At 39.4% G+C, this 24,410-nt stretch overlaps 4 protein-coding genes across 4 annotated transcripts; 3 read left to right on the top strand and 1 right to left on the bottom strand.

Annotated features, from left to right (window-relative positions):
* Positions 1-437: 437 nt before the first annotated feature.
* LOC102719054 (probable calcium-binding protein CML46) lies at positions 438-1,325 on the bottom strand. The gene has a single exon (XM_006662964.2). The coding sequence runs from the start codon at positions 1,274-1,276 to the stop codon at positions 692-694; it is 585 nt and encodes a 194-aa protein (XP_006663027.1). The 5' UTR covers positions 1,277-1,325; the 3' UTR covers positions 438-691.
* Positions 1,326-3,980: 2,655 nt separating this feature from the next.
* Positions 3,981-5,118, top strand: LOC107305277. Its single transcript, XM_015842419.1, has 3 exons — positions 3,981-4,255; positions 4,378-4,436; positions 4,696-5,118. Exons 1-3 carry the CDS (start codon positions 4,162-4,164, stop codon positions 4,831-4,833), a joined length of 291 nt encoding a protein of 96 aa, XP_015697905.1. The 5' UTR covers positions 3,981-4,161; the 3' UTR covers positions 4,834-5,118.
* Positions 5,119-7,498: 2,380 nt separating this feature from the next.
* Positions 7,499-13,153, top strand: LOC102719334. The gene is made up of 8 exons (XM_040529066.1): positions 7,499-7,693; positions 8,197-8,492; positions 10,515-10,586; positions 11,333-11,397; positions 11,525-11,657; positions 12,012-12,092; positions 12,191-12,280; positions 12,633-13,153. Exons 2-8 carry the CDS (start codon positions 8,247-8,249, stop codon positions 12,777-12,779), a joined length of 834 nt encoding a protein of 277 aa, XP_040385000.1. The 5' UTR covers positions 7,499-7,693; positions 8,197-8,246; the 3' UTR covers positions 12,780-13,153.
* Positions 13,154-17,377: 4,224 nt separating this feature from the next.
* Positions 17,378-21,855, top strand: LOC102715068 (mannose-6-phosphate isomerase 1-like). Its single transcript, XM_006663521.3, has 4 exons — positions 17,378-18,211; positions 19,521-19,733; positions 20,536-20,802; positions 21,161-21,855. The coding sequence occupies exons 1-4, from the start codon at positions 17,585-17,587 to the stop codon at positions 21,479-21,481; spliced, it is 1,428 nt and encodes a 475-aa protein (XP_006663584.2). The 5' UTR covers positions 17,378-17,584; the 3' UTR covers positions 21,482-21,855.
* The last annotated feature ends 2,555 nt before the right edge of the window (positions 21,856-24,410 follow it).

The raw sequence follows: 24,410 nt of genomic DNA on the forward strand, positions 1-24,410 counted from the left end.
AAAAAATGGCAAAAAAATAAACAAATGTTCTATCTCAATTGGCACAAATATAAAAGCAAACCTAATAGTGGTATTTGAAGAGCTGTCAAATCTAATAGTGGCAAATACTTAAATATCCCTTCTTTTGAACAACTATCAAGTCATATGTAGTCTTATCTTTCTCAAAGTAGAAAGGCAGAACATCTGATCCTAGTATCGGTCAAATCTCGCTCTCATCACCGGTGGCCATAACATCAAACCAAAAACAAAGGATAACGTTAGAGAGTAATTGAGGGGAGATTTGCAAACATGACACTCCAAACATGTGGCATTTGTAATTTTGATACTTGGAGTGGACGACATTTAAGCTGTAACCAGTCATTTATGATGTGACGATCTGTTTTTCTTCAACAAAAGAAATTAAGGTTTTATTTCTGTCATTATCTAGATCCAAGGGGCTAGCACTGTTCACAACTCTTCTTTTTTAATCAAGTACAGAAAATTCAGGATGAAATAATTTCAGGCCAAGCACAAACATTTTTTTTAAAATCAAGGTGCTGGCACTATGCATAACCATTCTTATTCAGCACTTTGTTCTAAAAAATCATTGCTTAGAATCGCATTGAAGAGAAAACAAGTACACAAAGGAGATAAAATGGCACAACTCTCCTGCGAGTTCTTGAAATAAACACAAGAACTGGTTTATCAAAATTCAAAAACTGGCCTCCAGAACCCTAATGAACTCTACCATATCTATCCTCCCGTCTTTGTTCATGTCATATTTGGCAATCATTTTCTCACACTCATCAACCTCAATACCTTCTCTTAGTCCTAAATTCCCAAGAACTCTACACAAATCCAATGCATTGATGTACCCATCATTGTCCTCATCAAACACCAAAAATGCCTGCTTCACTTCGTTCAGGCTCGGTTCATCGTCAACGAACAGATTTGGCATGCAGTTAACTCCAATCACACTGTAATCTGCAGTTCTTCCTTGATCAAAACTGAGCCCCATGTTTCTCAACACAGACCCAACATCTTCATGTGCCATCTCTACCCCATCATCTTTGTGCTTAATCAGATTCTTAGATACCTTTCTGTCAGAGAGAACCTGTGTGGAGATCTTGGTGACTAGGCAATTGCAGTGTTGCCAAGAACCAGGGAGGAATGTCTGAACCTTTGAGATGAAGCAGGTAAACATGGTAAAGAGGATAACAAGGAGGCAAACCGGTTCTTGGAACCCTAGCTGCAGTTCCAAGAGGCCTGATCCTGCAGAGGCTGGTGACTTGTTCATTGTTGCCTAGTTGGCTTGGCTTCGAACTCAGCCCTGATTTCTTCTTCACTGTCTTGTTGTTGGTTTGGTGAAGGGAAAAATCCATATATCAAGGTTATATAGGGAAACCAAGTTGATTCTTGTTGCTGGTAGAATATAGCTTCAACAGAATCAATCTGAAATAACTATGCAAGTGACAAGATGTTTCCTCCTAGTAGGAAATTTGTATGAAAGAAGACTAGAGGGACGGCTGCGAGATGACCGGCTTGTCTGACAGATTCAAGAGTCTATGGTCTTGCCTTGCCTTTGGTTGGTTCTTGCAATTTTCTTCACAAAATGGGAAGTTGCCTGGAAAGGAGGGGAGTCAAGAGTTTGATCCTGTCTCTCCATCACAAGACAGTATTTTACTGGATGCTGTATGTTATGATGTACTAGTTTTCAGACATTATTTGACTCCTTAACTGTGTAGATGTTGGGGAACACACCGAAAATGGTCAGTGATTAAGGGCTTCTTTAGTTCGTGAAAATTTTTTAGTTGGATGTCACATCGGACGTTCGACCGGACGTCGGTTGACTATTTTGATGACTAATTGAAAAACTAATTACATAGAGTGTCAGGAAACCATGAGATAATTTTTTAAACCTAATTAATCCGTCATTAGCACTATGAGTTACTGTAGCAGTTATGGCTAATCATGGACTAATTAGGCTCAAAAGGTTTATCTCGTAAATTCCTTCCAAACTATATAATTAGCTAATTTTTTTAACTATATTTAATGTTTTATATATGTGTCTAAAAATTCGATGTGACAGATGAACACGAAAATGTTTTAGAACTAAATAGGGCCTAAATATTCAAGCTTAATGTCTGGATATCCTATTGAAGGAAGGAAATAAATTATTCATAAGCTATTGAATGGACTCCAGCTATCAAATCAACGCTGAACTAAGTATGGTTATCGATCATGGGAGGCCATACCGGGAACTTTGTGTGAAAACGGGCAAGGAATGGTCTGAAATTAAAACTGATCATGGGCCAAGCAAGGTTGGGTAACACATTCCTTTTGGGTCATGTATATGTTAATCTGAACTTTTATTAGGTCTCAAATTGGAGAATCTGAATCTGACTATTTTTCAGGAAGAATATGCAGTGAGGTTGCATCGAAATTTCAGGGAAACCTATATGTCGTTGGACGTTAGAAAAGAATAGACTGAAGACCGTGTATGCTTTTTCAATGAAGACTGAAGACTTGGGAGGGAGTGTAGAACAAAGCAAACTAACTCATTCATATATTTGGTTTAAATACTTCATCCGTTTATGTAATGTCAGTCGTACTGTTCCAGATCAATTGAAAGTTCATACTGTCAATTTGATTCTGGATTTGATAAAAGCCTTGTTCTTTGTTAAAAGTTAGTGGGAATTAATACCACGCACGTGTCATGTGCATATGATTTTTTTTACTGAATCATATGTATCTTTATCAAAGAAATCAGCTGTTTCTTCAAGAAATTTACAAGTTAAGCCTACCCTGCAAATGACCGAACAGGTCAAGAAACTATAAGTTGACAAAGTAATTTTTTTTGTTTTCTAACGCCATTTTTCGTTTCATTTTCTTTTCCTCTTCAGCTTCTGCTATGCGTTTGTTCATATATTGCAATGCAAGAAAGCGTGTGGTGTTCTCGAGTCTGCATGCCACAATCACGAGTTCACAACTTTCTTTATTTATCAGCTCATCCTTCCAAAGAAATGTCAAATTCATTGCATGAACGTTGCCTGAGCAAAAGTGAAAAAAAAAATGGTGCTTTCGGATGCATGCCAACGTGATGGTAGTAACTGACTGCCTGTGAGGCTGTGACTCACCGAGATTCAGGAATTCAGTGATAACCAATACCGGTAGCACAGAACTTTTTCATGGCTTTCAGATTTCAGACAAACTAATTATCTAGATGCATGTGTGATCTAATGCCTGACTGCCTGAATTTTTGTTCACCACAAACATATTTTGATGTTGGGATGTTTTCTGCACAGCTGTGAGCTGTCAAGCTTCAATTGCAGAGAACTAACTTGATGAGTGGTTAGCTACTGTTTACTTCGTCAGATAAGATATAAATTAGCATAGTGGGGACTAACAAAACTATCTGGCCAAAGTGCCGAATCCACTATATGCTTAAAGGGACTAACTTTAGTTTACCTGAAGTTTTGAAGCCCACATTGTCTGCATCAGGACAAGAAAAGCCGGTACGGTTGGTGACCAATTAAGCTGATGATGCACAGTCCTCAAGCAGCAAAAATTGCCAGCATCATCTGCACCATATCACCACCCAATATGCAAGCAATTGTATGACACACCATCATCTTAGGTCTTGATCCCTTTCTTGCTTTACTACTAATCTTGTCATTTCTTGGACAATTATATGTGCCCTTGATTTGTCTTCTACTAATCCATTCTTTTGATATGTATCTTGTTGGATCTTTTCGTGTCACGAGCAATTCAGTATCGACGCTTTCGATCTTACCATAGATAACTGCCAAGATAGGGTGCATACAGGTTGATTGGCCATTGCTGAATTAATTCAATAACTTTAGCTCCATTGCCTATGAAATGCTCACCTACTTTCTAGATATAAAAATAACTTTAGCTCCATTGCCTATGAAATGCTCACCTACTTTCTAGATATAAAAATAACCCATCCACTGAGCTAATGAAGCACTTCCAAAAAAAAAGTCAAATTTTATAGCAATTAGCATGGGCTACAGCTAGCTAAACATGATTGTGGAGGATGTTTCATAAGCCTCTATGACACCATGCACACCCTGACAAAGGAGCTATAAAATAGCTGAATTGAGATGCTCCATATGACCCCTCATGGATTCAGAAGAATAGTTGAAAACTACCTTCAGGAAGATGCAGAGATCGCCTTCAGTTCACCTGGCAGTTGTGCTTCTTGCCTTCTGCTGTCTCATCCATGCATCAAGTGCTGAAACTCCATTTCCTCCTGGTAATGTTCTCAGGTTCTTGCCTCTGTCTTCAACAAGCTATATTTGATTACAGAAAATCTTAGTAGAAGGAATTAAGACTTTGATCATTCTGATTGAATATTGAGATCTGAGTTACAACCAGCCCTCAGGGTGATGCAGCAGTTTGAAGCAACTCCAGTCTCCAGTGGAGCAGATGATCAGGTGAATCTGTCCAGCTCTGTTCCATCTCAACTAAAACTTTTGATTAAACCACGTTCTTATGTCAAAAAAAAAAAGAAAAGATCCAATTGCACTTCTTTTAGGACCTAATTAAGGTAGGGAAGGTGTTGTTTCAAGTTCACCATGTTTTCAAGCAGTGCACATAGTATTCAGAGCATGCTGGGTTTTCAGAAATAATAGTTTTCAGAGCATGTTCATGTTTGGTGCAACTGTCTGCTGAATCTCGTGCATGATCAACAAGGCCGCCGCCGCCGCCGTCGTCGCCGGAGAAGGGGAGGCCGGCGACGTCAACGGCCGGATGGAGCTGGAGCTGACCGACTACCCGGGCTCCGGCGCAAATGACCGGCACTCGCCATGGGGGCAAGAGAGAAGAAACTGAGCAGCATCAAAATATTCAGAGTCCATTCATCCATGGTCACTTCTTCTTCAGAGAACAAAAGGATTCAGACTGTATCTGTATCATAGCATGTATCCGTGCTGTAACTTTCGCTTCAGTGATTATTTTCTACGCACTGTTACTACTACGCCCCGTGTATGTAATTAACATGTGAGATGCATATGAGCGAGAGGATTTGGGGAGTTAATTAGCGACTAATCATTCGCCGGCGCAGTAATGTATATTAATATATTATAACATATATTACTACCATGTTTTAATTTTATTTTTAAGCCAGTTATTACATGTTTAATTAACTTTCTAGTAGGTGTGGTATCGTCTTGGGTACTGTCTGAATCTTGCTTTGATCGATTCAATTCTGTGTTGCGTGTGGCGAAGGATGAATTATTGTTTGCATCTCATCTAGAACATCTTGCCAGTTCGTTGATGATTGCGGTTTATTGGAGGTGACTAGGCGAAGATTTCGTGTTAGACGGCGTGGAATGACCTGTCCCAACGTACAGCCTGACGAATGTTGTTCTTTTCTCTACCAAAGCTTTACTGGTGTTCTTTTTTAACAAGATTTTTCACCCCCTCCGCTTTTCACTTTTGCTTTGCTGATAAATCAAATTTTGATTTTTCAACATTGATTTTGGGGTTTTTTCCATCAAATTTTATTTTTCAACATTAGCTTACAAATCGCTAAGAATATTTATATAAAAATTTTATTTATAAATTATTTTTTATCAACAAATATTTCGTTTGACCTTTCCATAAAAAGATAAACGATCACTCTCTTTATATTTTTCGGATTATCTGATTTTGTTATAGCTATTTTGAGTAGAAACAACTAAATTAAGTCCTATAGAGTTAATAGTTTGCTTTAGAAATATCGAGAGGTTATATATTTTTTAAAACACATCATTTATAAGCTTAGAGAGTTACGTCGATGATAATCCATAATCAATAGGGAGAAAAAGTGTACAGCCTAGGAACTAGTCTAACCAAATAGTTGATGAGAAATAGTCGTAGTTGAGTACATATGTACCTAGGCAAATTATTGCACAATGCATCACCTAAAACACACCTATCTCACTTTCAACTTGTTTATGACATAATTTTACTTCAGATTAGACTGTGTCATTACGAGTTTTTCTTATCCATTTTATATTATAAATTACATTGTATTTATTATAAATTAAATATTTTTAAGTTTAACATGGTTTTAAAAACAACATAGCAACATGGACAGTCTAGAGAAGTATAGTCAACAATATATTCAATAGATTTGATAAAATACTTTAATGTTGTGAATGTTAACAATTTCTTAATTAGGATAAAGTTAAAGTGACATTTAATATTAAAGGAAGGGAGCCGATGGAGTACTTTTCATATATGGTAATCGACTAGAGCATTAGAGTGAGTATATTAAGTAGTGTGAACGTAATTAAAAAAATTATCACATCATATTTATACTTACATGAGGAGAGAGTGAATGAGGAAAAAAATATGTTACATATTTTAACTAGTTGTGGCACGGACTTTAATATATTATGTGCTTATGAGAGATAAAATGTATATTAATGTTGTAGTATATATTTGTATGTAATTATTATGAAAGTTGGCTTTATGTTATCTCTTGCTAATTTAGAAAGGTTTAAGAGCCAGTACTTATCTTTTCTATCGACCAGATCTTGCACTTGTAAGGTGATTGTGGTTTGGTCTTCCCGAGATTACGCTGAAAATCTTGCCTCCACAACTATTCTTTATAAAACAAAATGTTCACAATGTTTCTATAAAGAATCAATGCAAATCCCACGAAATATATCAAAAGAAAATTCTTCAACCCAAATTACAATATTCCCTGACAACAGCGATTATCGTGTACTCCTTTCGTTCCGAAATAAATCAATTTTTCACTTTTTCTCTTCGTCTTGTTCAAAAATTTTTTGCGATTAACATTTTTTTTATTAGATGGTAAATCAAGAATAATATTTTACACGTGATTAATTTTTTTTCAATTTTTTTAAAAAAATTTAAATAAAATAAACGATCAAACACGAGACACGGAAACAAAAGTTTGTTTTATCACTGGACGGAGGGAGCAGAGGTGAATTCGAACGGATAATTTCACCGTCAAGGAAAGAGACTCCATCCGCGGTGCAGCGTGCGTGTCTCACGCGGCGGAATCCGCTCGTTTGTACCGACGTCCAAACCACCAGCCGGAGACACGACGCCGTCTAACGACGACGAGACCGCGCGACCAGCCAACCGCCGTTTGATCCCGATCTGACGGCTCTCATCCACAGCAGCACGAGAGGCAAGACGGCGCCGTTGCCGGGCCGGGCCGCCTGCGACCGTTGTGAGCGAAGCACTCGCACCGCGTCGGCTTTCGATCTATTTTATTTTATTTCGCACCACGTTGATTTTTAGATTTAAGTCCGAACTTTTGTTATGATTTAATTTATTATTAAAATAACTTTAAATATAATTTATAATTTTATATATTTACACAGAATTTTACATAGGACAACGTAAATCTAAAAGTCTAATAAAAAATACGAGGGAGTAATATATACTTGTACAGATTTTATATTTATTCATTTTTAATTTGTTTACGACCAGCTGCTCGGCTTGACTCTTCCGCAACACAAGACGCCTTCTTCCACCCCGACGACCAAAAAGAGGGGAAGAAAAGAAAAAAATCGCCGCGTTTTTTATCCGAGACGAGACGAGACGACCGGAAGCCTAACTAATCGGCCAAGACGAGGAGGAGGAGGAGGAGCGACCGGTGGAAGGGGAGGAGGCAGGCAGGCAGAGGGGGCGACCAGCGGCAGCGCGTGTTCCGCCCGCCGCCGGCAAGGTGCGTGCGCGCGATCCCTTTCCCCCCTCCCTGGTGCTGGGCTTGCTTCCGCGGCTCGGTGGAGAGGCCGGTGGCCTCCGCTGTTCGGTGGGTTGGTTCCCTCGCCGCCGATTTGGGAGGGGTTGGGGGGGGGGGGCGGAGATGGTGTTGTCGCTTGGCTGTGGCCGAATCAGGAAGTGGAATTCACGTTTGGTGTGGTGCTGGTTCGGTAGGAATTGGCTGGGTTCTTCGTGTGATCCGCTCGTAGAATGGGGAATTTTTTCTCTGTCTCTACGGATTGGGGATTGCCGTAAGCTAGGGTTTCGGGGGCGGGCTCTGATAGAGAGTTAATTAGTAGTCCAATACAGTAAACGTAGTGGTTTTTGTTTTCAGGGGTTTGGTTTACTGTCCGATTCGAATCGTTCCCATTTTTAGGCACTTGGCACCCTAGATCCTCTTTTACGAGTTTATTCAATGTTTCATTGTCTGATGATTTTGCTTTGTCTTGTGTTGGTTTCTTGCAGGAGTTTGATTCTTCTGGGGAATTAAATCGTCAGGGGGAAACGAATTTGGGATGGGCGACCATGTGGTGGTGAATGTGGAAGGTTTGGGGAACGATGGAGGGGCTGCGGAGAAGCCATCCGAGGCTGTGAGCAGTTCTGCGGTGGCTGCCGCGTCATTGCCTATGGATATTGATACAGTTGAGGAGGGCGGTGGGGAGGAGGAACCCCTTATCCAGGGAGCGGAGTGCCGCATATGCCAGGAGGAGGATAGTGTCAAGAACCTTGAGAAGCCATGTGCTTGCAGTGGAAGCCTCAAGGTCTAGCTCCTAATTTGATGCTATTACCAACTTGGATGTGCTTCTTAGCTTATGCTTGTGAAATTATTTTGGGCAGCTTGTTGTTCTGTAGTGCATTTAGTTGCTGGGGCTAGAATAAAGGGTACTTGGGGGAGTTCAGTGGCGTCTTCCTAGTTCTTCAATATGTTTTTTCATATTTGGTTGCGTGTGGTATGGTTATCATGCTACATAAGTTGTTAGGTATCTTGCACATAAATGGATTAGCAGGTTAGTTAAACTTATTTATCATATTAGGTTCCGTGATATGTGATATGTTCTGGGTGATATAGTTGCCTAGTTGCCTTGTATTTGTATGTTAGGGATAGTGTCATTGTTGCATGATGGGAGTAGATTTGCTCACCCCTATGGAAGCAATAGTTTACTGGGAAGTTATCTGTCCACCTATTTAGGATGCTTACCTTTAAGCATCTCATTTAAAGAAAATTTGATTTATTCAAAAGCTGTGCAGTATTAGGCATGGCGTGTATTCTCCTTTAAGCATGCTCGTGTGACTGTATCCTCACTTTATCCTGAATCTAGCTGCAAATGATCAAGTTGGATGGTTCTCATATATTTTTCTATGAAGAACCAACCTTCGATCATAGGCAGTGATGTGGCTATGGATATTGGAGAGCATGTGCTTGTCGCAATCACTTGCGCAAAACACCTATCAAAGAGAAGTTGAGTCAGATTCCATTAAACAGAGAAGCTATTAATTCCATTTTTCAACCTTCATGGGATAAGGGCCTAAGGCATACCAGTGTTTTGTGTAGTGTTTTTTGAGGCAATAGTTTGGTCACCAATATGCTACTTTATGCTATGCTGCTTCCTTGGTCTCTAAATTTCAAAAGCAATGTATTATAATGCATGGGATAGTCTTACATTATGCTAATTACCAATAGCAATAAGTAATGCAAAATCACGCTCAATCAATCATCAACAGTAAATATAGTGGTTCTGAATTTGCCTTAATAAACGAAAATGCATTTTATCTCTTAATACTCTACTGGGAACATATCAAGGCTATTAAACCATCTGTTTCCAACTACATATATACCTTACCACAATAATACTCTGCATCTCTCAGAAAATTGTAATATTTAAGTCTTGAATTATGTACTTTTATTCATTACATTCAGTTTCTTCCATATTTATGATAGAAACTCATGAGATAACTAAGGATCCTCAATCTTATAATCCATTAGGAAAAAAAAGGTCCATTTTGCTCCCTCAAAACTATTTCGCCAGAGCACTTAACCCTCTAAACTATGTTTCATCTTATTTGACACCCTACCCTATTGAAAAGATTCACTTTACTTCACGGTATTTTTCTTTTCTTCTCTCCCTAGATAAGTCACATGTTGCACTGAAATTTGGTAGGTAGATGGTAGATGTATTACAAATTATGCTTCAGCAATTTTTTGGATTTTTTGTATCACTGTTTTCATAGGTTGGAAGCACCTAGGTCTGATTTGAGCATCTAGGTTTTAAAGTTCAAGACAAATAGTCATGAAAAAATTCGAAAAAATTTTCAATCATCTATGCATCTATGAAATTGCAGGTTAAAATACAGCTCATATAAAGAGAAACACAAAAATAAAAATGTTATTAGAGAATAAAGTGAGCCATTTTTAATAGTTTATGGGGGTAAAATGAGCCAAAAATAGTTTAGGGGTAAAAGGGAGTAAAACGGGCTTCTCTCAATCCATTAACCTAACAGTCCACTTTTTGTTATTAACTGGATATTAAATAAGCAATTTTATGGGACTTGTCACTACTTTATCTGCTTTGTTTCTTGTAGCTTGGAATTAGCTCCTAGGTTGTAGCTATTCTTTGAATATATTATGTGTTGGCATAATCATAGAGGCTGCTTCTATGTAGTCAATCAATTTAAAATGTGTGTTGTCCTTGGCTTGTATACTATTTGAGAAAAACACTTGTGTCTTTTATCTGTATAATTATTTTGTAATCTGGAATTGATAATTTTACTTTCTTCATGTACAGTATGCTCACAGAGCTTGTGTGCAACGTTGGTGCAATGAGAAAGGAGACATTACATGTGAAATTTGCCATGAGGTCAGTAAGATTTCTTGTCAACTCCATTCCACTGGTTTGTCTTGCTTTCCAGTTTTTTTTTTTTATCTTAAGGTTATGATAGAACATATTTCAATATGGATGCATCCAAATTTCAGTTTCTTGGTTACTGCCTAGGACTCCCTATGTCAAATGTTTTGGCCATGATCTGATGATTTATCTTAATCTTACCCAAACTACAACCTCACCAGTACAATCTTATATGATATTATCACTGCTAAATTCCCTATGCCACATGCTCTTTTTCCTTCATCTCTTCTCTTTTCGCACAGACCTCACCCCATGGAGAATCTTGCCGTTTGTACTTATGTGATGTTGTCTGTCTGCCGGTAGCCCAGTACACATGTGACCATTTGCAGTTGCTTTGAGGCGATCTGGATGATGTGGGCATGTTGAATTGCGTTGACTTCTTCCATGGGTGCTTAGCTGTGGTCCACCAATATTGGTGAAGTAGAGTTTTTAGTGCAATCTATATGAACCCTCTAGTATTGGTTCACCTTATTCAGATTCTTTCACTATCTGAAAACGATGATTTAATTATTTTAGTACAAGGGGGAGAACCCTATCTTGCTGGTACATACATACTTCTGGCATTGATTCAATTTTTTCAGAAATGTTTATACTCGGAGAATACTGGTTGCCTCTTTCAGTCTCCTGTGCATCTGTCCAGTGCTTTTCCATTCATGTGTATTAATTTCTTTCTTTATGCCTTGGATTTTCTTCTGCAGCAATATAAGCCTGGGTACACAGCTCCACCTCGTGTTGAACCAGATGATACCATCATAGATATTGGGCAAGTTATTTCTGCATACTTATTTGTGCTTAGTTAACAAGTTTGGCCATTTAACTATATTATGTCTAAGTGCACTAGAAGTTTGAAAATTTAGAACGTTTCTAAGTCAAAGACTATTGTGCTGCAGTGGTGATTGGGCACGTGACCCAAGAATTATTGCTGTAGCGGCTGCACAGCGTCGTCTTCTTGAAACTGAGTACGATGAATATGCTGGTACTGATGCTAGTGGTGCTGCATTCTGCCGTTCTGCTGCACTTATAGTAAGTACTAAACAACAATTTCATGTCATTTTACCCTTAATAAGCTGAACCAATCCATAGATCACTACTTCCTGAGTCCAGACAATAGTCTAGCCTCCAATGTAGCCTATCAATCTGCTTTATAATAATATAAGAGCCATGCGTTCAGACACCTTGCATTTTTCTGACTATTCTGTTTTGTGGATGGAAGAACGATATTTTTAGTTGGTTTGCAAATAGGGAATCATGCGTAGGCCCTACCCTCTTGCTCTAGCTATTCCTTGACTTTGTGACTTATTTCTCACGGTCACAAATGACTTGTATCAGATCTCTGGTATTCTCAAATGTTTTCTAAAATCCTTGGTATTTTTGCAGTTAATGGCCCTGTTGCTATTGAGGCATGCATTGTCTATCTCAGACAATGATGGAGATGATGATGCTTCTACCATGTTCTCGGTTAGCCTTGTGCTCTTTTCCCACCTTTTGATATTATTGGTTCTGGTTGTGCTTTGTGTTCATCTCAAAACCTTTCAATATTTTTCAATGTCAAACAGCTCTTTCTACTTCGAGCTGCTGGATTTCTGCTGCCATGCTATATCATGGCTTGGATATTCAGTATTTTGCATCGCCGGCGACAACGACAGGTAATTTTAATTCTGTATGAATCTAATTGTTTTTCTTAAAAATCATTCTTGGCTATTCTATTGGAGGAATGAAATGGGTGGTGAACCATCTGATCCTGGCTCCAAACCTGACCACATGTTTTGTTTACCGAATGGAATGGTGGTTGGACTGTCGCTCTTATTGTGTATAGAAGAAAAACGAAAAATGAGACGACTTCACCAAATTCACGTGATGATCCTTTATCCAACTTGATGTAGTATGATTTAATTCATCAAACGGAAGTCTTACTTGCTGTAGTGACTCTGCTGTCCATGGTAGTGTAACTATCATTGATGCAGCATCTAAATCCTTCGGTACTTGCGTTCATGGCAGGAAGCGGCTGCACTGGCTGCAGCGGAGGTGGCTTTCATCCTGCAATCAGCCCAGGGCCATGCCCTTCAGTTCACCATCGCCCCAGACTCCCCCGCGACTCCTCAGCATGAGCCACATCAGCAGCAGCAGCAGCAGCAGCAGCAATAGCTAAATTACTTTCAGTAGCGTCTCTCAACTACTGACGCACATCCAGAAGAAGAGGATACCTCAGCAAGGTACGGACGCCCGGCTGTTTCGTTGTTTCCTGTCCCTACTGGCCCTGGGACGCTAAGAACCTGGCCTCGCCTTGTGTGGCTAGGTAAAAAAAAACCTTGTAAAATGCCGGAGATTCATTTGTTGCAAGCGACCGCAGCTTAAGCCCCGCTACCCTTCGATTTGTCTAAGTGTAACTCAAGCGTTGATTTATTGTAAATCTGTTGTCTGTTCGACTACATCATCTGCAGTTCCTTTGCAAACCAGGCCGGCCTAGTATGAAACTATTGTGTACAATCCTATGACATCTATTTCGATGTTAAGCCCTTGCTACTGTCTCTGAAACGTCTATTGCTGCCTCCATTTAGCTTCTCAGCCCAACTTCGTCAAACTTCGATTTTTTTTGAGAAATATTATTATTTTTATGAGAAAATCATAAAATTGAAGGCCACCAATGAAAATTCGTAAAATTAGAGACCTAATGAACGGGGATATAAAATTAGACCTGTCGATAGGGGCGTCCTGCGCCCATGCAGAACGAAAGACCAAGGATGACCAAGAAAAGGAAAAAGAATGTACTAGCACCAAACGTTAGATTTTACTTATGCTAGAATTTATTTTTTAACCTTAAATTTAGTGTTGATTTTGGTATTCTTTTTCACCATAATTTATTTTCTAAATTTTACTTGCATATCATTAAGAATACATACATAATAGTTTTATTTATTAAGTATTTTTCTTCTAAAATATACAGTTTGGTTTTTTAACGACCGCCCTTCAAAAAATTCGATCATCCCTCTCTTAACTATAGCTCATCCATATTGTGTGGACGAGGTGCTTTGATCCTCCTCTTGGGGTGATTGCAGTTGTATTCCAAAAAAAAAAAAAAGTTTGTAACAGGAGCGTCGTTTTGTACGTAGTATGTATAGCTGGGGCAGTCAACATTTGCGTCAGGCAGAGTACAGTTTATAGCCACAAGGGAAGGGTAGGGTGGGATGGGCACTGGCTGCCGACGTGACCCGGCAAGCGATCGGATCTCGGGGCCCGAAAGGGCGCACGTTTGCTCCCAACGACGTGGCTACGTGCTCCCCGGTCCTCCGTCTGCGCTTTGCGCGGGCGCGTGTCTCCTCCCTTCCTCCCACGTCACCCCGTCCCATCGCGGCCGTCCACGTCCACACTGTGCCCATCCACGCGAGGCTGTGTTCTTTTAGGTGTTGGACTTTTTAATCCTGTCACGTTTATTATAAATATTAGACGTCGTCGTGTTAATAAATATTTTGGATTAATTCGCGAGACAAATTTATTGAGCCTAATTAATTCATGATTAGTCTATGTGATGCTACGGTGAACATGCGCTAATTATGAATTAGTTAGGCTTAAAAAATTTATCACTTGAATTAGCTCCCATTTATGTAATTAGTTTTATAAATAGTCTATATTTAATATTTATAAAGTGTCTAAATATCCGATGTGATATGGACTAAAAAGTTTTAGTTTCATCTTAACACCCCCATAGTCTTAGTTTTCTTGTCGCTAAATCGTACACCTCCATCCCAAAAAGTTTACGTGTTTAGAGTTTGATCATCCGTATTGTTTAAAGATTTTATTAAGAAACTTAAAAATTTAGTCACGAGTAAAGCTCTATTCATATTTTATTATCTAATAACAATAAAATATTAATTATAATTTTATTTAAAATAAGATATAGTCAAACGTTATATCAAGAAACTAAAAATAAACTTATTTTGAAACGAAGGAACTACCATTCTTTTCATAACTTTATAACGTAACACTTTAACGGTTAGCATTGGAAGCTAATAAATTTAAACCTATACACTTACCAATAAATGGATATAAGTAAAACATCTTAAAATATAAAACACAAAAAGTGTTTTTTTAACAAAACATTTTATACCCAAATTAATCATCTCACGTTTCTAAAAATAAGTATACTTCCATCGTATCATTAAATAATTATAAAGCATAAAATGATATTTTATCCTGTGGAAAAAAGCAACGAAAGAAAAGGGGGCAGCCATAAGTCGCCAAAAACAAAAGGGAAAAAAATAAAAGGACCATTGACCTCCGTGGCCATTCTCGGCGTCTCGTGTGCGGCATGCGTGGTTGCCGCGGGGCCGGTCTCTCCCTGGATCGCGGCGGGTTTGGTTCGGTTCGGTTCGCCCACGCGATTGGGGGAGAAATGAAGAGAAAATTAGCGTTGGGGTTGGGGGTGGTCTAGTTTTACGGGTGCGTCCCTGGTTTCTTGATCTTGTTAACCGTAGCCTTTTTGCGGATCATGTTTATGCGCAACTTTTTCTCTTGCATGGAGTGGGAACGGGAGATGACGAGGGATTAATTTCCCCGTGGAATTCTCTTGTTTGAGTATTTTTATTTTTAGGAAAAAGTTTCAATTAATTTAACGACGAGTTTGTCTGAAATCACTTGACTCTAAAACTAGAAATGTATAACCTAAATTTGTAAAAACTGTTTAGAGAAGGAAAGAGGGAAAAAAAGAAAAAAAACTCCTAATATGGAGCCAACGGTATGCCACATCAGCAAAACCAGGTAAAAAAATGAGTCGATACTGCCATGAGATTTTTTATGAACGGTTTGTAGGGGGTATACATCTCGGTTTTAGGTTTAAGAGATATCAGACAGACTCATTTTAAATTAACAGATCTCCGATAAACTTGTTCTTTTTTCTAAGTCATTGGGTGACGGACATCGTGACGGACATGAAACTTACAATTGGATTAATTCGAATGAGAGCGCTGGCTGGACCCAAGATGAAATTGGTGACTATGTTAGGCATAGAACTTTATAAACTATTATTCAATTTAATAGCCTAGGTACGTAATAAGTTATAAGGGGTAACTGTTGCACAATATCTACTACTAATACCAACTGATACTTTCGTGATACCGACAGATAATAAGTTGGTACCAACTAACATTAACGTGACATCAGCTGATATTAGAGTGATACAAAGTGATACATTATTAGGAAAACTTATAAAAAATAAAACTATAATGGTCTTGAGTTACTATACGATGTACCACACACAACACTACTCAATACATTCTGATATCAACTAAGGTGTCTTGTTCTAAATAGTACAGATGGGACATCGTCGTATAGTTTTTTTCCTTTATTGTATCGGTTATATGTGCTTATTCCATGTTTCTCTTATAAAGTTTATTGTTTCGTGGTATAGCTTGCTATAAATCTATGGCATATAATATAATATCTTTTTCTCTCTCGCACATCAGCCCGTGTGATCTTATGTCTTATCCCTCCTCAACCTTAAGCACAAATCTAATTATTAATAACTCTTATAGCTCACTTAGAACAAGTTTAATAGTAGAGTTATCTAGTAGTTATAGACTCATTTTAAAACTAATATATATAATAGACTTGATATAGTGTTGGTTACCCTCGTTTTCGCTTACCATTTTCTCTCACATATGTATTTTATATATATTTTTTATACCGTAGGCTATTATTATTATACTGGCCCTAAATCACTTATTACTCTCTTTTTCACCCAAGCTTGCGTACTCCTATACCTTGTCTCCTCTAACTAAACACAAATCTAATTGCCAGCTCCTCTAAGTATATCGTATCTACGTCATCTTGTTATACTCGCTCTTACTCTTCTTACGTAGGATGAGGAGGAATCATGAAAAGACAATAACATGATCTATCTTGTTTTCTACTGATCCAATCTACAACTAGAATGTCGGTTTTCATAGCCAGTGACGATTGAACCAATCTCAAATCTGACTCGCAATCAAAAGCAGGATCAGCAATTCAGGACACACGTACGCCTAGAGATGGCAATGGGGACCCACGACCCGAGACCCGATGGGTATTTACTCCATTAGGGTACGGGTATGAACTAAATATATCACCCGTGGGTACGTAATCGGGCAAATTCTTTCACCTGATGGGTACGCGGGTATGGAAATGTTCTTATGATCCCCATACCCGTTTACCCATGGATAATAAATACCCGCAAGTTTAAATGCATGTCATTGCCCAATATCAAATTAGCCTAGACCATTAACCAAAACCCTGGATATTTAAACCATCCATACATTTTCCACCACACTATATAAATATGTGATGTCTTAAGTATCTAGTGTCTAGTGTAATATACTATATGAAAAATATGCAATTTAGATTGGTTTAAACTGTTGCGGGTATATGGGTGACCCGACGGGTAAGGTTTACCCAAGCGGGTATGGGTATGGGAAAATTTTTTTCATCTGTGACGGGTACAGATATTTTAATGGTACAAAATTTTACTGGTGTGTATAGATATGGGGTACCTATACCCGATGAATATTTAGCCATTGTCATCCCTATGTACACCTTGACCAATCAACAACAACCTAGCCCAGAGAGGAGTGCACAACAAAATAACGAACCTTCCCGAGGTCTCCACCGCAAAACCACCAAAACCCCGGCCCCACCACAGCTCACTGACACCTCGGCCCCACCCCGCAGTCAACCACCTCCTCCTCTCCTCCCCCCAACACCACGGAGCAGAAGACCAAAACCAACCAAACCAACCGAACGAACGAACGAACCCCCGCCTTGAAACCTCCCCTCCGTCTCCGATCCCCCACCGTCGCCATCGCCATCTCCGCCTCCTCCGCCATTGATAAAACCCAGCCGCGCCTCCACCCCACTCCACCACCACCGCTCCTCCTCCTCCACCCCCGCTCGATCGAGGCAGAGGGGCGATTGATATCGGAATGGCGTCGTCCACCACCGCCTCGTCGCGAATGGGCGGCCTCGGGCTGGGGATCGGCGGGATCGGCCTCGGCCTCCTCGTCCCGGCCGACGCGGCGGATGAGCGCGCGCGGGAGATGGGGAGGGAGGCCGGGGCGGAGGCGGCGCGCGCCGTCCTCAGGCTCACCGGCGCCGTGCAGCACTACGAGTGGGGCCGCCGCCGCCGCGCCCGCGGGGAGGAGGGGTCCCTCGTGGCGCGCCTCGCCTGCGGCGGCGGTGGGGAGGAGGAGGAGGAGGATGGCGACGGCGACGACGGCAGGCCGTACGCGGAGCTGTGGATGGGGACGCACCCGTCGGCGCCGTCGTCGCTGGCGGCGTCGGGGGAGTCGCTCCGGGAGTGGCTGGCGCGGCGGGGCCCCGCGGCGCTCCTCGGCCGGGCCGTCGCGGCGCGCTGGGGCGGGGACCTGCCGTTCCTGTTCAAGGTGCTGTCCGTCGCCAAGGCGCTCTCCATCCAGGCGCACCCGGACAGGGACCTCGCCAGGGCGCTCCACGCGCTGCGGCCATCCACGTACCGCGACGACAACCACAAGCCCGAGATGGCCGTCGCCGTCACCGAGTTCCGCGCCCTCTGCGGCTTCATCGGCGTCCAGGTGCGTGCGTGCGCGCTGCTGCATTTCGCTGATTGATCGACTTAATTTTTTTTTAATTAATTTCTTCTTCCACCGCGTGTACGCGATGCCTCTAGATCAATTTTGGGATGATGGCATCAGCTGATGTTGCTGGCAATGAGAATTAGTTAGTTCGGGAGGTTTCAATGGTTGGTTGAATTGTTTATGAGATGTTGCCAGCAGATCCCGCGGATGATTCCTAATGGGTAGGTGGGGGGCGGAGTTGACTTATGTCGAAATGCCAAGTGGGGATCTGGCTACTGCTGATGAATTTGGCAACGAACTAATGATTAATAGGATCTGTAATTCTCAAAGGGGCAAGTACTTATGACCTCCCAACAACCTGTTAATCTTTCGCTAACATATCATCGTATCTGTAGTAGTATATGCCTTCAAACTAGTTTTTGAAGGAAAATGTGAGAAGATGAGGTTAGAAAATCACACGCCTTTCATGAGCTACTGTGGTCCGGTGCTCCACAAACAGCTGAAGCTTGATGCTTGTCCAAGTATCCAGCAAGCTTATATGGATTATCCCCCCACGCCAAAGGCATCCTTTTAATGTTGGCCCCATGTATAGTATGGATCCTGTCATGACAGGGGAAGCTTATATGGTTTACAAGTATATATGGTTTACAAGTATGGGTGCTTTTTTTATTCAAAAAAAAAAAAGAACTGCTTTGAAAGAAATAATTGTGGCTGTTTAGGTTGGTGGGAGCCATTTCGTGGACAGCAATAAGAAGATAGCTGCTTAGGTAGGTAGCAGACATGACATTTCGTGGACAGCAAAAACCGCTGTTCAAAGGCCGTAGCCAAATGCTTATTATTGTGAACCTTATATGTTGCAGTAATATTTGAACTGCATATGCACCACAATGGACATAAAACAAGGGGGTAATATTATCATATTCGGTGGGCTATTATACATTGTTTACTCTGAAATTCAGATTCTGGTTGATTAGCATGTGACCTCAAGTATTTCTAGATGCATTCCGGCTTTATGGTCTAATGTTTAGGTAGATGCATTGAATGGATGGTGTCTTTTTAGAGCAGGAAGCAAGGTATAACGAATCTTTTATTAAATGCATTCTAAAAGAAAATGTAAAGTGTGTAGTATCTAGTTTTACAGCATACTTTTGATTATAGAGTATACATAACTTTTTCTTCCTTCCATCTTCGGGAAAAAGATTTGAGTGCTATATACTCACTTTCAACAATATGAATTGCATATACCTTGAGAAATATTAATTCACTTGTTTATTTAAGTATTGACTTATATTATATTATCACCCAGGAGCTGAAGGATGTCTTGAGGACTGTACCTGAGGTTCGAGAGTTAGTTGGCAAAGAAGAGGCAGCAAAGCTTTTGGCTGCCAAAGAGCTTGATGGAGGCATTGGTGTAAAGTCGCATCTGCAATCAGCTTTTACCAAGTTAATGACAGCAAGCGAAGAAACAGTTTCTGAAGCAGTTTCAAAGCTAAAGAGTCGCCTGAATATTGAGAGTAAGGTAAATTATTCTTGGCATAGACATATTTTTTTATTTAACTTATCTGTGTCAGGTGGAATGTTAATGTGGGTGTGTTCCTTCTTAGCACACTATGTTTTGCAAACTTCATTGTGTCTTGTTCATTCTAAATGATAACAGAAGTGGGCTCCCATCGTTTCACTTTTTAGAGGAAAAAGCGAAAACGCGTTTTTGTAAACGAAAAATAATTTACAGGTAAAACTTTTATATACGTGTTCATAGCGACTCAAAAGAAAAATGTGTAAAATAAACCATGATGAAAAAAACCATAAAATCAAATCCAAAATTAAATTCTAAAATTCAAATTTTGGCTTATAAGCAGTTGCAACTGCGAAACGATGGAAGGTCGTGAAATCCTCTGCACAATTTCAGTATCATGTGTGGCAATCCTGTGGTTAGAGTGGAGTGTGATTTGACCACATGTACTTGGGCTATAAGAGATGTGGTTGGACCTTGCGTGTAGGATCCTATCTTTGAAACTTGAACGTATTAGATCATGGCATTAGTAGGTTGGTTAGGTAATTTACAGTATGATGCAAGTGTGAGTCATAAATGCAAAAAATGCATTGGATCTGACTGACAGCTAGCTGATATTTCAGCTTACTGAAACTCAACAATTCCATTTTGACCCCTCAATGTCAACCTTTGCTAATTTTTTTGCTAGCTTCATACCTACTATTTTGCATGCTTACACAAAGATATTGCCTTATGAATATAATTAGTCTTAGAGACTACTATATTTGAAGAAAAAGAATAATTAATATGCTGATAATGTTCTGTCCAGGTTAGAACCCTGACAAAGAAGGAGCAGCTAGTGTTATCGCTGGAGATGCAGTTCCCAGAAGATGTTGGTGTCTTATCAGCATTTTTCTTTAACTATGTCAAGCTCAACCCTGGCGAAGCACTTTATATTGGTGCTAATGAACCACATGCATACCTCTCCGGAGAGTGTGTCGAATGTATGGCCACATCAGACAATGTAGTTCGTGCTGGTCTTACCCCTAAATACAAAGATGTTCAAACTCTTTGCTCAATGCTGACATACAAGCAGGTTTGTTTTTTTCTGATTTCTTATTTATATGCACCACCTATATTCTGTTGATACTCGGCATTGTGGCTAGCATCTTTGTTGTCACATTTGCCACTGTTGCTTTCCTGGTTTGTCTATTGATAGCTATTGCTTCTGACATTTCTGAATTATGATGCCACATTTATCCTTATTGATAATGTTGCCACTGGTGTGGTAGAGTTGATTGTTCACTTCAAAATTAAGCAAGGCAAATAATTCGTTGAAATATGTAGAAGCTTGATTACATCAACAATATTTTGCCAGAATATTGAAATGTATTTTTCAAAATGTTATTCTCCCTCTTTTGTATTGTAATCAAAATATGAATTTCCTTATGCAGAACTTCCCAGAAATTCTGCGAGGTGATCCTATACAAGCACATGTAACACGCTACACACCCCCATCTGAAGAGTTTGAAGTCGATCGCTGCCTGCTACCCCAAGGTGAATCGGTCACCATGTCACCGGTACCTGGCCCATCCATCTTCCTTGTCATGACAGGGGAAGGCGAGATAAGGGCAGATTCTATGCTTGATGAAGGAAAGGCAAAGGTGGGCGATGTTTTCTTTGTGCCGGCGCACACCGAGGTCAGGATCTTTGGTTCTGGTCCTGGGTGCATGCAGCTGTACAGGGCTGGGGTGAACAGCAGATTCTTCAGCTGACGTCGGTCACCCGGCAAATCAAAAGGGTTTAAAAAAAAGGTTATTATTTGAGTAGGCAAGAGGTGTCTTACTGTCATCCTTTCATTTATCCCATAAAAGTAGCTTAAGCTATCATAGTATATAGGCAAATGGAGATAAGTCTCTCTTTCATTCCTCAATCCTGTTTATTTTTTTCCGATTTGTAATTTAAAGTACGCTGGTAGCCAATGAAATCGATATGTAGATGAGCTTCTAGTTTCAATTATTCATTCTTGTATATGTGAGAAATCGATCTGTAGATGAGCTTCTAGTTTCAATTATTTATTCATTACATGTGAGAATTGAAGTTCTCTTTTGGAGCTTGGGATATTAAATAGAATAACTACTGTGATTTCTTTGATCTTTGAGTGACCACAGAACTTTTTTTTTTGGGCCTAGTCGGCTGAACCCGACGGTGTATGAACTTTTTTTTGGCCTGGTTAGATACGAAGAACGATGAATGAAGTATATAGGATGAGTAAAAGTACATGCATTTTAGGATAGATGAGATGTTCTCTTGGTCATGCCTGTTCGTTAAAGACATTTATTGATTCGATGAACTATCACTCACCTCAAAACCATCAATGGTAATGATAATCACTCTAAACTAGTTCAGAGTTGATAAAATACGACTGGACTAAGCATATAAATGTTTATTCTCCATTAGTATATGGGAAAAGGATGGTATGACTATGTTTTTTTTTATTTTTTGAACTTTGTAATAACTAATTTTATTACCAAACCTCAAAAAAAATATTTTCTCCATCTGAACCTTATTGGTCACACCATCCCTCCTAGCGTGGCAAAAGACAATAGCTGGTTGGCTGCAATGTTCACATTTTGGTCCTTTTAAAAAACTTATTTTACAAATAGACCCATAAAAAAACTTATTACATAAATAGATCTTTTCGACCGCGCCAACGTCATTGGCGCCGTCATTGTATAGGACGGCGCTGATGACATTGGCACCGTCCTCTAAATGATGATGTTAGGTTTGTGTGTCAAAAAGATCCATTTGTGCAATAAGTTTTTTAGAGGTCTATTTGTAAAATAAGTTTTTTAAAAGGATCAAAATGTCAAAATTCCAGAGCGGGTTGGCATGGTATGACTCTTTCATTGCCAAACTCGCATGAGTTAACCCAACAAAATTTGCACGATCCTAGCAAAGTTGAATGAAGGTTAGTTAACAACACTAATTTGCATGTGTGGGATCATGAGAAACACTATATAAAAACACATGAATGATATATAAATTTCGTACACATGCGACAAGATGGATGAAGTATTTGAAGTTAAGATGGTAGAGTTTGAAGTTAAGTTAAGATGGTAGAGTTTGAAGTTAAGATGGCAGAGGAAACTGAAATGACAGGGTGTGATAGAACAAGAGACTGGAGAGATAGATATAATAATTGGGGGAATATGGTAATGTAGATCATTGCAATTGGGATTCGGAAACGAGAATTGGTTCCGTTTGCAAAAGTGGACATTGTAATATAGATAGTTTATATTTGTTTTGTTTGTTAGGAAAATTAGAGTTTAGGTTTGTAAAGGTGAGTTATGATACATGTCCATATATATCGTAATTAGTTAAGTTATGGGGTATAAATATACAACTAATTCCATGTAAAGCATCAAATTCAGATCAATACATAACTTTTCAGTGCATAGATACCAATTTCGACGGAGCGAGCTATCAGAGTAGAGTAGATCAACTTTGCGATGTAAGTTAGTGTTCGCTAACCCGTCGAGTAGATTTGATAGGACTTTCTTTCTCGGTTTAGTCTGATATCCTCTAATCTATTAACATTTTAAGTGTTTAGTGGATTTTTTTAATCTTATATGGCTATTTTAGAGTAACTACAATTCACTAATCATAGAACATGCATATTATCGGTCTAATCCACGTTCATACTTGTCTTAAATATAGTTCTGCCACATTTTGATCCAGACAACCTTGTTTGCTGACAATTATAAGTATAGATTAGATTGATACGTATACATGGACTGTTTTATTGGAGTTCTAGCCAATAAGTTATTTAGTAGCCTATTGGCTGGGTTGCTAAGCCTACAAATTGATAGATGATCCCGGATCACGTTAGTCCTAACCGTATACTATCTCGGTTTGGTCCAATCTATCGGGGTTGCTTTCAACTTGGTTAAGGATCACTATCAAAATTGTTAGATTTAGTAATTTAGGTTGATACATCACCCTAAGTTATTAATTAAGAATTAATGATCCTTAATATTAATTTGGGCTTGTTATCACTTATTTGAACTTTGAACTGTCTCGGTTCAGTCCGATCTTCTAAGTTGTAATTAATAATCATCGGTCAGTTTAATATTACACATACTTGGTTCTTAAGCTTATGAGTTGGGCTTTTACATACACAGTTAAATAAATAATCTTATTGGGTCATGCTCAATATATAATAGTTGACAAATCAATTTGTTGTTGGCCTTTGAACTATCTCAATTAAGTACGATCTTCAGAGATTGTTTCTAATAACTTATGTAGAATATTGATTGTTATATTTTATTTTAGCCGATACGGTATATTTTTTATTCAGCATCCCCAAGTTCATACAGAGCCGATCTATACAATCAGCTTTATCGGATAACAGGTCGATCATCCGCTTTAGGTTTAACATTGTTTTCTTTATTTTATATCATGTCAGTTGTAGGCTTAAACTAACTAGCATACTTATTTTCAGCTAAGTTCTAAGAATTTAGGTCTTATACTAATAAAGCGAAACAGAGACTTCTAGACCATCGTGTGTGACACGCTAAGACTTTAATTTTAGCATCAACATGTGTGTTTTTGTGATAACATGGAGGAAGCATTGGTAAATAGTTAAGATGGTGGAGTAAGGTGAGATAACATGGGTGTGTTTTGTGATTTGGAAACAGAAAT

This window comes from Oryza brachyantha, chromosome 11 (genome assembly GCF_000231095.2).
Source record: "Oryza brachyantha chromosome 11, ObraRS2, whole genome shotgun sequence".
In the NCBI taxonomy this organism is placed as follows: domain Eukaryota; kingdom Viridiplantae; phylum Streptophyta; class Magnoliopsida; order Poales; family Poaceae; genus Oryza; species Oryza brachyantha.